The following is a 14,009-nucleotide window of genomic DNA, read 5'->3' as shown; positions in this document are numbered from 1 at the left end:
CTACAAAATAATTTTTTCATCCTCAGAAGGGTGGGACATCAGGAATGACTGAGAAATGTTCACAAAGTCCTTCCCTCTTCCTGTGAAAGTCTGTCTGTCATTTCTCTGCCCCTATCCAGAGGCCCTGTCCCAGCAAGAGTGATGATCAAGCTGTTTGGGGCTTAGTTGGCCCAGAAAATTTGTCACCAGTACCAGTCACAATTATGTTTGTCTCTCCTCCCTTCTTCCTCTTCTCTTAAACGTTTGAAGTCTCCTTTTTGGGTGGGTAGAAAAAGTCTAAAATTTAGCTAATCTGAAATTTTGGTTGTGTAATTCCTTGTTATTATAGAACAAATTCCATTCTAATCAAGGACGTTGGAATTAAATTAGAAAACCTTGTCTCTCCTCATGACATTTTGAATTCTGTCCTCAAAACATGGCCTTCTTTCTCAGGCTGATGTAATAGTTCATGTATCTTTAAGATGGCAAAATAGAGTCATGGGGGGCAGGCTGTAGTGTTTTGATTTTTTTTTTAATTTTTTAAATTAAATTTAATTTAATTTTTTTTGGAGGAGGTTGTTTTCTTTTTGGGCATTTGATTTTCATCCCAGGGTCAACAAAAAACTATGGAAGACTTTAAACTGGGGCAAGGCAATGGATGAGGTATGTATGTCTGAGCCACCTTTTGGGTTGCTATGTGGAGAAGAACTGGAGGGACCTGGAGGCAGGAAGACCAATGAGAAGGCAGGTACAGTGGTTTGCAGTGATCCTCAGGAGGCAGGATGGTGATCTGGGTTAGTGATAATGGGTGACAGGATGAGAAAGTATAAGGATTCTTGAGATAATTTATGATACTACATATAGTTTAAGGAACTTTACCTGAGAGACAGGGAGACACCAAGATATCTGGCATTAAGCAACAGATTGTATGTTGAAGCCATCACTTGAGATAGCCAACACTGGGGAGGGGGTTTGGAAGTAAATGTAATGCATTCAACATGAACATGATGAGTCTGAGATGGTTTGGGACATTAATTCAACTGGAATGACCAATAAGCAATTAATAATCACATTACTCTGAGTGTGAAATCCTTCCAGTGGCTCACCATTGTCAAGGGTACAAATTCCAAATTTGTCAGCAAGACTTATAACCTAACGCTTTTGAGTTTCATTTCTGCCACCTATCCCAGCCACATTGCCCAGCCCAAAGTCAATTTTAGCATGCTCTCTGGAGTCTCAGGGACCCTGTGCCAACTGCATCAGGAACTATTTTCTTTTCTTTTTCTTGCATTCAACAAAGAGTGAGGGCCAGATAACTGGTAGGTGCTGGGATAAAATGGTGAGCAAAACATGACCTCGTCCATGCACTTTCTGCGCTAGACAATAATTACAATAATCCAATAATTACACAAGTAATTCTAAATTAAATTAAATTAAAAATAGAATTGCAAACGATATCAGAGGTGCTAATGGAAAGTACCTAGTAAGGATAAGAGCCTATACCAGGGTTTTGATGTAGCGAAGCCTGAGAAAGTGAAGACAGAATTGATTCACAGAGGGAGGAAAGTGTTCCTATGGAGGGGTAAAACTTGGCACACTGTGGGAGAACTAGAGAAATATACACTTTCTCTAAAATACTTAGGCCAGGGTTGAGGGTTATTGGGGGGAGTGGAGATGAAAAGGAACAGAGGAAAAACCAAACCAAAACAAAAAAGCTCTTGGCTAATTTGTCCCATAGCAGCCGCCGTCCTATCTCAAGTAGTCCCGACCTCGTCGCACTGATTATTGGGAGTTGTAGTCTTGACCTTAGCGAGCAGTCATGGCGGCCTCCGTTGCAGGGGCCTGCGGGGCCGCAAGGGACCTGTCTCGAAGTTTTCGAGCCGCCAGGGCGCTGCTTCCTGCGCTAGCCTCCGTCACCTGGCGTAAGTGGAGCGGGGCTTGCACACCGGAGGGAAGAGGGAGCTCGGGGCGAGGCTCGAGGGAGGCAAGCCTAGAAGTCAGGAGCAACCTTCGTGGGACCGCGAGTTGGGGGGATTGCAGGGCTCAGCGGGAGTTCTGGGCGAGTTCTGTTGACCTCTGTCGCCCGCTACTGCAGGGGCCCGCGTGGGGCCGGGCCGACAGCAGAGCACCGGACCTTCGGAGCCGGGCGCGTTCAAGCCGCCGCCGAAACCGGTCATTGTGGACAAGCGCGGTCCCCCTCGTCAGGAAAGGAGGTGAGGCCCAGGTCGGCGCGCGGTTCCCGCTTTTTGGGTCTGTGCGCTTGCGAACCTGCCTTTACTTTGGAGATCTCGCCTTTAAAGCAGAGGTGGAACCCCCACTGCACGAGCTTGTGTGCAGGATTCATGAGCTCGTGTGCAAAGCTCAACCACCTCAGGTTTGTCTTCCCCCCTTTTCCCCTTTTCTAGCGTTGAACTTTCTCTGCAGCCTTATTAAATCAGAACTAAAAGCAAGGATTCTCCCTATTTGAAGCTCTTTGCTTCAGCATTCAGCTTGTATCAAGAATTTTCCTCTCAAGTACATAGTATTTTACTTGTTTGAGAAACTGATCATTCCTTGCCTCGGTGGAAATGGATTGGCCAGAGCTCACCCTGTTTTCCTTTCCCTACACACGTGTTTTAGTTTCCTGAAAATGCTATACAGTGATAAAATTTTCCGGTAATTGGGGTCTTAAATTTGCTTTTAAAAACAGTGTGCTTAAGTGACTTCTGGGTGGCTCAGTCCGTTAAGCGGCGGACTCTTGAGTTCCACCCAGGTTATGATCTAAAGGTTGGTGAGATCCAGCCTAGCATCGGGTTCTGAGCTGATAGCTCAGAGCCTGCTTGGGATTCACTCTCTCCCTGTCTCTGCCTCTCCCCTGCTTGCGGCCATATTCATTCATATTCTCTCTCCCTCTCTCTCTCAAAAATAAATAAACTTAAAAAAAACAACAACAAATAAAACCCAGTGTGTTTAAAAGCCTGGTTCACTTAAATGAATGGTGGCAACTTTGGAGGTATCTGTAAGTTTAGGTAACCTAGTTGTATAACAACCTTATTAAAAAGCCAATTTTAGCAGGAAAAAGTTGGTGTGATTTGGCTATTCCTTGTTGGTTGGATTATCTCCGCATGCCTATGTGTGTGTGTTTAACATTGCAAATATCCTGTTCTAAGTTGAACATTGAATTTATGGAAGGTAGAGATTCAGAAAACATTTCCTTACACAACTTTTTTTTTTTAAGTTGAGAAAGGAATATCTCTCTTAAATGGCAACAGTTATTATAATTCAGTTAAATGGGAATGTAAATTGTATAATTACTTTGGGAAACAGTTGAACAAAATTTAGTAATTTTGAGGTTGTGTATACCTTTCCACCCAGTCGGTACAAAACTTAAAGTAATATGTACAAGGAAATATGTACAGAAATGAATACAAAAGGTATTTATAACAAACAAAAATGTGGAAGTAGCCTCGATATCCATCAGTAGGTGAATAGGCAAATGCATTTATATAATGGAGTATTATATGGCAGTGAAAAATAAATGAACTGGAGCTGACATGGATAAACTTCATAAATATGTGTGGAGAAAAAACAACCTGCAGAAAAATTGATATAGTATGATAGCATTTTTTATATTGCTCAGACATGCACATGTAAAGTATAAAATGCATATGTACATTTTACATACATACATGCATATGTAAAGTATAAAATGTACAAGGGAAATTCTCCACAGAGAAATCAGACCTATGGCTTTCCCAATAGCCATACAAGCTGACATTACATACCTCCTGATGTGATAGGATAAGATGATCACCTCTATAATATTTTTACCCAAAATGTTTAACCTTGGTCTAGGCATGTGGAAACAATAAACATTTCCAGAATCCAGGGATGGTGTATAAGACAGTAGGTTTTTTGACTCTTCAGAAAAGTCAGTGTTATAAAAATACCAAGACGGGGAATAGTAGCAGTTTAAGAAACTAAAGCGAGTAATACCCAGATATAATGTGTGAAGCTTGATGGTAGCTTGGATTGGGCAACAAAAGGCCTTTTCCAGGACAATTAGATACTGTTAGTTCAGATATGTTTAAATACAAACTACATATTAGATTTTGTTGTTGAATTATTGCAGAAGTTCTTAGGTGTCATAAAGGTATTGTGATAAATGTAGCAGAAAGTCCCTATTCTTAGAAGCTTTCTAAAGTATTCTGAGATGAAATACCTTGCTATTTGACATTTCAAATAGTTCAGGAAAAAAATTATATGTATATATAAAGCAAATATGTCAAAATGTTGGCAGTTGATGAAACGAGATGGTGTGTATATGGGTATTCATTGTATTACTATTTCAACTTTTTGGTGGGCTTAAAAAGTTTCAAAGTAGGAAATGAGTGTTGGGGATCATCATCAAAAAGACATGACTGCTGATTGACCATGGGCTGAACCCCGGCTCCTCACCCCTTCCCTTGTCCTTGGAATGTGGGTTCTGCTTGCCTTTTCTGCTCCTAGAGGCTGCTCAAAGACATAGCCTCGAGATGATGATGTGGTATTGAAAATACCTACATAGTGTATGTGACTGAGACCACTTAGGGCCTCTTTGTAAATTTTTTTTTAATTATTTCATTTTATTTTTTTAAATTTACATCCAAATTAGCATATAGCGCAACAATGATTTCAGGAGTAGATTCCTTAATTCCCCTTACCCATTTAGCCCATTCCCCCTCCCACAACTCCTCCAGTAACCCTCTGTTTGTTCTCCATATTTAAGAGTCTCTTAGTTTTGTCCCCCTTCCTGTTTTTATATTATTTTTGCTTCCCTTCCCTTATGTTCATGTGTTTTCTATCTTAAAGTCCCCATATGAGTGAAGTCATGATATTTGTCTTTCTCTGACTGATTTTGCTTAGCATAATACCCTCTAGTTCCATCCACATAGTTGCAAATGGTAAGATTTCATTCTTTTTGATGCAGGGTAATACTCCATTGTATATATATATACCACATCTTCTTTATCCATTTATCAATCGATGGACATTTGGGCTATTATTGATAGTGCTGCTATAAACATGGGGGTGCATGTGTCCCTTCGAAACAGCACACCTGTATCCCGTGAATAAATGCCTAGTAGTGCAATTGTTGGGTCGTAGGGTGGTTCTATTTTTAACTATTTGAAGGAACCTCCATACTGTTTTCCAGAGTAGTTGCACCAGTTTGCATTCCCGCCAGCAGTGCAAAAGAGATCCTCTTTCTCCGCATCATCACCAACATCTGTTGTTGCCTGAGTTGTTAATGTTAGCCAAATTTGTATTTCCCTGATGATGAGTGAGGTTGAGCATTTTTTCATATGTTTCTTGGCCATCTGGATGTCTTCTTTGGAGAACTGTCTCTTCATGTCTTTTGCCCATTTCTTCACTGGGTTATTTGTTTTTTGGGTGTTGAGTTTGATAAGTTCTTTACAGATTTTGGATACTAACCCTTTATCTTATATGTCGTTTGCAAATATCTTCTCCCATTCTGTCAGTTGCCTTTTAGTTTTGTTGATTGTTTCCTTCACTGTGCAGAAGCTTTTTATTTTGATGAGGTCCCAATAGTTCATTTTTGCTTTTGTTTCCCTTGCCTCCAGAGACATGTTAAGAAGTTGCTGCAGCAGAGGTCAAAGAGGTTTTTGCCTGCTTTCTCCTCTAGGATTTTGATGGCTTCCTGTCTTACATTTAGGTCTTTCATCCATTTTGAGTTTATTTTTGTGTATGATGTAAGAAAGTGGTCCAGGTTCATTCTTCTGCATGTTGCTGTCCAGTTTTCCCAGCACCATTTGCTGAAGAGACTGTCTTTATTCTGTTGGATATTCTTTCCTGGTTTGTCAAAGATTAGGTGGCCATACGTTTGTGGGTCCATTTCTGGGTTCTCTATTCTGTTCCATTGATCTGAGTGTCTGTTTTTGTGCCACTCTTTGTAAATTTTTAAGATTTGGTGTCTTGCTGCCACCCAGGACAAGCCTGTATGTGAATTCCCTTTACTGTTACTAAAACTGTAACCTACCCACCCTGAGTGGCCTGCCTCTTTCTTCAGTATCTCCTTGTCCTTAGAGTATGGGGCCCAGTTTCAGAGTATACCTGGGAAGCTCCTGAGAAAGGGGTGAACCAGCAAAAGGAAGAAACTTCATGGGAAGAATCATCACCAAATTTAATGAATTACCCCATAGTAATTAACTGTGGGGGAGGGAAGGGTGCACTGGGGCTTCAGCTGTATTGATCATTTATTTCTTAGGATGGGTGATAGGGACATGATTTTTCACTGTAATGTCATTTATGCTTTTAAAGAGGTTTAGCTTAGGGGTACCTGGGTGGCTCAGTCAGTTAAATGTCTGATTCTTGATCTCAGCTCAGGTCTCGATCTCAGGGTCATGAGTTCAAACCCTGCCTTGGGCTGTGTGATTGTTGTGAAGCCTATTTAAAAAGAGAGAAAAGAAGGAAAGGAAGGAGAAAGGAAGGAAGAAGTTAGAGAAGTTAAAGAGGAGAAGAGGGAGATTATTTCTAAGGTCATAGTTAATGATTTATATTTGTATTTTTCCAGACTAAATTTACTAAAAAAAAAATTTTGTTTTAGTGTTTATTTTTGAAGGAGAGAAAGATAGAGCATGAACGGGGGAGGAGCAGAGAGAGAGGGAAACACAGAAGCAGGCTCCAGGCTCTGAGCTGTCAGCACAGAGCCCGACACGGGGCTCCAACTCACAAACCGTGAGATCACGACCTGAGCCGAAGTTGGACACTCAACCGACTGAGCCACCCAAGTGCCCATCCAGTGTAATTTATTTTAACACGCACAACTCGATGTGAGGCTTGTGGTTTATGGCCATAGGCTTTGTTGTCTGACAGACATGCCTGTGTTTAAATCTTGATTAGTTTGTAGCTAATATAACAGTACGTTAGTTTACCTTCTGCAAGCTTCATTTTCATCTGTGAAAGGAGATGATGACAGCATGCTCGCCTAATTATCGTGAGGATTAATTTATGCTCTTGGTGTGTCGTAAACCTTTAACAGGATGCGAGGTGAGTACTCAGGAATTGTTAGCTATTTTCTTGAGCGTCGACAACAGTTTTAGAAATAATCAACTTTTCTTAGGAAGAAAGAATAAAACACGTCAACATCATAATCTTTAATATTTAAGTTTGCCTTTAATTTTTTTTTTTTATTTATATTCTTCACAGGTTCTTGAGTCCTGAATTTATTCCTCCAAGGGGAAGAACAAATCCTCTGAAATTTCAGATGGAAAGAAAAGATATGTTAGAGAGGAGAAAAATACTCCACATTCCAGAGTTCTACGTTGGTCAGTAAGAGCTGCACACTTTCATTATTGGTGGTGGGCGGGCTTAGTTTTTTTCACATAGGGAAGAGTGTTTTTCACAGATCTGGGTTTTGCCCAGATGAGATACTTATTCCTGATATATTAAAATATTTAGGAAGTTAGGAGGTTACCTAGAAATGCTGTTTGTGTGTTTCTGCAAGTCTTGTAAAAGTTCACTTCTCTTTTGAATTTGTAGGAAGCATACTTCGTGTTACGACAGCTGACCCATATGCCAGCGGAAAAACCAGCCGGTTTCTAGGGATCTGTATCCAGAGATCAGGAGCAGGCCTTGGAGCTACTTTTATCCTTAGGAATACTATTGAAGGACAAGGTAGCTTCCATTTCATTAGTTTAATTTTCTGGAAAATGTTATCTCAGGTTCTATTTTGTGTTCTGCATGCTGGGAGAAAACGTCTGGAACTTGAAAGTGAAAGGGATTCCGAGGCCTGACCTGGGCCCGTGGCCTAAGAATGGGATGAGACTGGAGGCTGCTGAGTAAGCAGTCAGTGCTGTGCTTTCCCTTGAGGGCTTCTTTCATCACAGGACGACCACTGTCAGATTTTCCGACCTTCGCCAGCATCATAGGAGGAGACAAGTGACTATTAACAGTGTGGGGAACATTCAGTGTAGGGGGCAATAACCCATGAGAACATTAAGACAAACATAATGATGTCTGTATGAGTCACTTTTCCCTAAAATGAATGCCCCCATTTTGCTTTATATTATGATAGTCACCACAATAATCGTTGTTTGATACGAATTAGAGGAATTTTTAAAAAGGCAAAACTTGTTTGTTATGCCTGATAAATAAGACAGAGGCCCAAGTGGCAAAATTCTAGAAACATTATGAATTGACATGGCAGAACAGTAAAATTTTCTTTTTTTCTTTTTTTTAAAAATGTGTATTTATTTTTGAGAGAGAGAGAGAGCAAGTACCTGAACAGGGGAGAGGCAGAGAGATTGGGGGACAGAGGATCTGAAGCGGGCTGTGTGCTGATAACAGAGAGCCCGATGTGGGACTCATCTTGTAATGACCTGTGGTGCTGTGCATGTCGGAGTTTAGCAGGGCTTACAAGTTGCAGCAATGTGTGCCTTCGATCAGATCACGTGTTTGGAGAAGGCTTGCAATAGAAAACCATGATCATAGGTGTGTGAGATGGACCTTGGTTTGATATTCTTTCTTTTTTAAATTTTTTTTTTTTTAACGTTTATTTATTTATTTATTTTTTTTTTGTTTTGTTTTTTTTTTTAATTTATTTTTGGGACAGAGAGAGACAGAGCATGAACGGGGGAGGGGCAGAGAGAGAGGGAGACACAGAATCGGAAACAGGCTCCAGGCTCCGAGCCATCAGCCCAGAGCCTGACGCGGGGCTCGAACTCACGGACCGCGAGATCGTGACCTGGCTGAAGTCGGACGCTTAACCGACTGCGCCACCCAGGGGCCCCAACGTTTATTTATTTTTGAGACAGAGAGAGACAGAGCATGAACAGGGTAGGGGCAGAGAGAGAGGGAGACACAGAATCTGAAACAGGCTCCAGGCTCTGAGCAGTCAGCACAGAGCCCGACGCGGGGCTCGAACTCACAGACCGCGAGATCATGACCTGAGCTGAAGTCGGCCACTTAACCAACCGAGCCACCCAGGCGCCCCTGATATTCTTTCTTAAAACTGAGATATAATAGTTTCTGCCTTAGTGTTGTGGTCCGTTGTGGGTGATATTCTACATGAAGTACTGAACACTGAATACTCCAAAAATGTTCACTCCCTGTTGCCCTCCTCTAAGGTACTTTTGACTGTTACAACCTGTCTCAACCTTCCCCATCGATACTCCTTTCTTTGGTGTTTTTCCTAGTCCACTGGCTTTAAATACCATCCATATGATGAGAATTTCCAAATTAAAAAAAAGAATTTTTTTTTTTAATGTTTATTTTTGAGAGAGACAGAGCATGAGCAGGGGAGGGGCAGAGAACGGGAGACACAGATCCGAAGCAGGCTCCAGGCTCTGCACTGTCAGCACACAGCTTGACGTGGGGCTTGAACCCACGAGCGTGAGATCATGACCTGAGCTGAAGTCAGACACTTAACCGACTGAGCCACCCAGGCGCCCCGAGAACTCCCAAATTTAATCTCAAGGACTGACCCTGTCCAGGTTCCGGATTTGTACATACAACTACCTCTTTGACATTTCCGGGTGGATATCTTTTAAGCATACGACAAGCTCAGAATAAGATTGTTTTCCTTACAGTGTGTTCCTCTTGGTTTTTTCTATGTCCATAAGTGGCACCACTGTGTACGTACTTACTTAATCAAAAATTCAGGAGCTATTTTTAATTATTCTCTTCATATATCCAGTCAGTCAAGTTTTCTTGGCTTAATCTCCAAAAAATATATTCCAGTTTTGATTGGTTCTCCGTCTCCATGGCCACCACTCGTGTCCATGCCGCCCTGCCTCCTTCCTGCCTGCAGCTATGCTGTGTCCCTGGTTAACTTTCCTGGCCCACTGACTTACTGTGCTCCAGCCAAAAAGACCTTTTTCTGTTTTGTTTTGTTTTTCTCCCCAATATAGCAAGTTTGTTAAGACCCCAGGGCCTTTGCATTTGCTGTTCTTTCTGCCTTGAGCACTCTTGGCTATTTGTAGTGTCAGTCTAAATTGTGTTTTTAGAGAGGCTTTCCCTGGCTATACTATTCATATACTATTTATTCCCCAGCCACTCTGTTTATATTGACTATATGAAATTACCTTAAATTATGAATTGTAAATGAAATTTTGGTGTGTCTATTTATTGTCATCCACTAGAATATAAGCTCTATGAGAGGAGAAGGATTTGATCTATTTTGAGTTCACTATAGGCACAGTCCCTAGATCTGTACTTGGAACAGAATAGGTATATAGGAAATAATGGATTAAATCCTGGTGTTAAATAGTGGATGTTAATGTTGTTCATACATATTTGTATTTCTCTTGGGATTATTTCAGGAAACCTCAGAACATACTCTTTCCGTTAAGTGTTTGGTGCTAACAGAGAATGTATCTTAAACTATTACTTGTAGCATCTTGAAACAGCAGTGCTATTCCTAGCTTGCTTCATACGGAGAGCCCCAGTATGTTTTTTTTTTTTTTAATGTTTTATTATTTATTTTTGAGAGAGAGAGTGTGAGTGGAGGGGAGGCAGAGAGAGAGGGAGACACAGAATCTGAAGCAGGCTCTAGGCTCTGAGCTGTCAGCACAGGGCCCGACACAGGGCTCAAACCCATGAACTGTGAGATGATGACCTGAGCTGAAGTCAGACGCTTAACCAACTAAGCCACCCAGGTGCCCTGAGCCCCAGCGTGTTTTAAAACCTAGGCCATCCTGGGGTGCCTGGGTGGCTCAGTCGTTTGAGTGTCCGACTCGTGATTTTGGCTCAGGTCATGATCCCAGGGTCATGGGACTGAGCCCTGCATTGGGCTTTGCACTGAGTGTGGAGCCTGCTTAAGATTCTCCCTCTGCCTCTCTCCCTCACTTGTGCACTTTCTCTCTCTCTAATATAAAAAAAAATTTAAAAAGGAACTGATCTGGATTAAAAAATAAATAAATAAAACTTAGGCCATCCTTAGGAGGGACTTCTAAACCAAAGTTAGAACTTAAAAATGTATTAACTCTTTGCATCATTACTCCTGTTGCCCTTAATGTAGGAGACCAAGTTTTATAAGTAGTTGGGAAACAAACAAAAATGTGACAGTGAAGAATTTACTCAAATTTTCTCCAGGTTAATAGTGTCAGAAGTGAAGAGTGTGGGGATGGGCTAAATGGGTAAGAGGCATTAAGGAAGACACTTGTTGGGGTGAGCACTGGGTGTTACACATAGGGGATGAGTCACTGGAATCTACTTCTGAAATCATTATTGCACTATATGCTAACTAACTTGGATGTATATTTAAAAACTAAAAAGAAAAGGAGATGAAGAAAACATTCTCAGGATCTAATCCCTCTTCTGATACTAGACCCTAAACAATTTTAACACTGTTATCATGGTCTCTTAAGATCTTTTTGGGCCAGACCAATAAATAAAAAAGGATTTGAAAAAAAAAAAAAAAAATAGTACCAGAAGTGAAGAGATGTGTGACTGTATTTATAGAAGACATTTTTCTTTAGGCTATCATTCTAACTCAGATTTTTTTCACTTTTTAATCTACATGGACTTTAATTTATTTCTTTTTCTTTCGGTAATCTTTATCTTAAAAATTACAAATTTATGTCACATTTCCTATGTGCAAAACCCTGTGCTAGTTCCATTATAAAATAGTTTTTACTGTTGTATAAGGCGTATACAGGCGTCTGGGTTCAGATTGTAAGAATATGTTTTCTCTGTTTAGGTGTTGAGATTTGCTTTGAACTTTATAATCCTCGAATCCAAGAGATCCAAGTGGTCAAATTAGAGAAACGGCTGGATGATAGTTTGCTATACTTACGAGATGCCCTTCCTGAATATAGCACTTTTGATATGAATATGAAGCCAGTCGTACAAGAAACTAGCCACGATGTTCCTGTTAATCAGGTATGAATTGTATTTGTAGAACTGAAAGTTCTATATAGAGTAAGAAAGAGTCACCTTAATGAAAACTTTTAGAAGAATTTTGCTTGCTACTAAACAAAATTCTTTCTTTCTTTTTCTTTCTTTTCTTTTCTTTTTTTTAAATATCATCTGTAGCTGAAAGTAAAAATGAAGCCTAAGCCCTGGTCCAAACGCTGGGAACGTCCAAAATTTAATATTAAAGGAATCAGATTTGATCTTTGTTTGACTGAAGAACAAATGAAAGAAGCTCAGAAGTGGAGTCAGCCGTGGCTTGAGTTTGATATGATGAGGGAATATGACACTTCAAAAATTGAAGCTGCAATATGGGATGAAATTCAAGCATCGAGAAAATCCTGATTCTGAGACTCAGTTTGGTTATTTGCAGAGGATGTGCTGACTCCCAGAGGATTTACTTAAAGACCAATTTGATTTTATATGTAAGGACACAGTCATCAAATCAATTAAACATTCATGAGTTTATGAGTACTGTTGCAAAAAAATAAAATTAGCATGTCAGTTTATTACTTCAGAGTCAAATCATTACCAAAATTCTTTTCATTGAGCCTGGAATCTGAACACGGAAGTGATGGGATTTCTTTCAGTTTGTGGAATAAATTATAAAAAGTGTATGATATAAAGAGTAATAATAGAGTGAGTATTGATGTACCCACCTCAGGGTTAAGAGGTGAAACATGCAGTAAGATCCAGGAAGGTTAAGAAATAGAACATTTACTAGGGTTTGAGAAGCTTCTTATGTGTCCGCAATTGCATCCTTCTCCCCTCCCAGATACAAGCACTATCCTGACTTTGTGTTAATCATTCCCTTGTGTCTCGTTTGATTTTATTGTATACATATACATTCTAAAACAACATAGGTAGTTTTGGAAAACCTGTTGGCAGATAAAAAAGGACAAAATTATTATTACATGAACTCTGAGGTAGTTCGTGGCCAAGGTCATGAGTGTTAAGCAGTGACCTGCTTAACAAGAAGGCTCACCACAGGGCATCTGATAATTGATGTCTGGCAGAAATGGGGTTGGAGGGAGTAGACTTCTATATTTGCTGGTTTTTAGCTCATGCAGAATCAAGCTCCGGCTCACAGGATAGGTCAGAACTATGCTTCTGTAGGACAATGTGTGTATCCTTGCTGATCCATGTAGCTGAGAGTGGAATGGAAATCTGGCATATAATGGCATATGGTATTGAGGGCAACCCTCAACCTGTTTTGAATTATGCTGCTCAGATCTACCCTCTGGTGCCTGGCTAATTTGGGATTTGTATTGACTTCTCTCTTGTGCTGCTTTTTTTTCTGGATGTTTTGTTTTTTTATTGGTTACTAATTTATTTTGGTGGAGCACATCTTTTGGTAGCTTTCAGAGGAAGTATGTATGGAGGTAAATCTTTGGAGTCCTTGCATGTCTGTCCTATTTGATTGGTAATTTTATAGAATTCTAGGTGTGAAGTAGTTTTCCTTCCAAATTTTGAAGATACTGCTACACCGTCTTGTTTCCAGTTGCGTTGAGAAATCCAAAACTATTTCGATTTCAGTTCTTTGTGACCTGAAAGCTTGTAGACTATCTTGCTCCTCAAGGTAATGAAATTTCACAGTGATGTGCCTTGGTGTGGGTCTGTATCCGTTATGTCCGGTATTTGATGAGCCCTCTCAGTATGCTAACTTGTGTCTTTTGTTTCTGGGAAACTTCTTGTTCATTGATGATTTCCTCTCCTCTGCTTTTCTCTTTTGGGAGAAGTTAATTTGATGTTGGTTCTCCAGGACTGGATCTCTTTCCCCTCTTCCCCAACCTCATCTCTAATTCAGTCTTCTAACTCTTCTTTGCTGTCATAATTTTAAATCTGAAGATCCCTTTTTGATTTCTGGATGCTCCTTTTCTTACATGGTACTTTGTTCTTATTTTATATTTTTGCCTATGTATGTCTTCTGTTACCATTCAGTACATTCATGATAGTGTTTGTGTGTTGTTGTTTTGTTGGGGTTTTTTATGAAGTTGTTTTTCTGTAGGATCTGTTTTCTTCAAATTTCTTCTTTGTGTGTGTGTGTGTGTGTGTGTGCACACATTTTTTTTTTTTCTTTTCCTGTTTTAGGCTTTTCCAGGACATCTGACAATTCTTGGCTGTCTATTTCTGGTCAAATA

General features: G+C 40.3%; 1 protein-coding gene across 1 annotated transcript; it reads left to right on the top strand.

Annotated features, from left to right (window-relative positions):
- Positions 1-1,759: 1,759 nt before the first annotated feature.
- MRPL19 (mitochondrial ribosomal protein L19) lies at positions 1,760-12,380 on the top strand. The gene is made up of 6 exons (XM_058683561.1): positions 1,760-1,901; positions 2,075-2,192; positions 7,165-7,283; positions 7,498-7,632; positions 11,657-11,838; positions 11,992-12,380. Exons 1-6 carry the CDS (start codon positions 1,799-1,801, stop codon positions 12,211-12,213), a joined length of 879 nt encoding a protein of 292 aa, XP_058539544.1. The 5' UTR covers positions 1,760-1,798; the 3' UTR covers positions 12,214-12,380.
- The last annotated feature ends 1,629 nt before the right edge of the window (positions 12,381-14,009 follow it).

The sequence above is a fragment of the Neofelis nebulosa genome, chromosome 9 (assembly GCF_028018385.1).
Source record: "Neofelis nebulosa isolate mNeoNeb1 chromosome 9, mNeoNeb1.pri, whole genome shotgun sequence".
NCBI lineage: Eukaryota > Metazoa > Chordata > Mammalia > Carnivora > Felidae > Neofelis > Neofelis nebulosa.
This window is presented reverse-complemented; position numbering and strand designations above follow the sequence as displayed.

Coding starts and splice junctions, on each gene's coding strand:
- MRPL19 (XM_058683561.1), top strand. CDS start 1,799: ATGGCGGCCTCCGTTGCAGGGGCCTGCGGGGCCGCAAGGGACCTGTCT. Junction 2,193..7,164: donor CCCCCTCGTCAGGAAAGGAG/GTGAGGCCCAGG, acceptor TATTCTTCACAG/GTTCTTGAGTCCTGAATTTA. Junction 11,839..11,991: donor ACGATGTTCCTGTTAATCAG/GTATGAATTGTA, acceptor TATCATCTGTAG/CTGAAAGTAAAAATGAAGCC.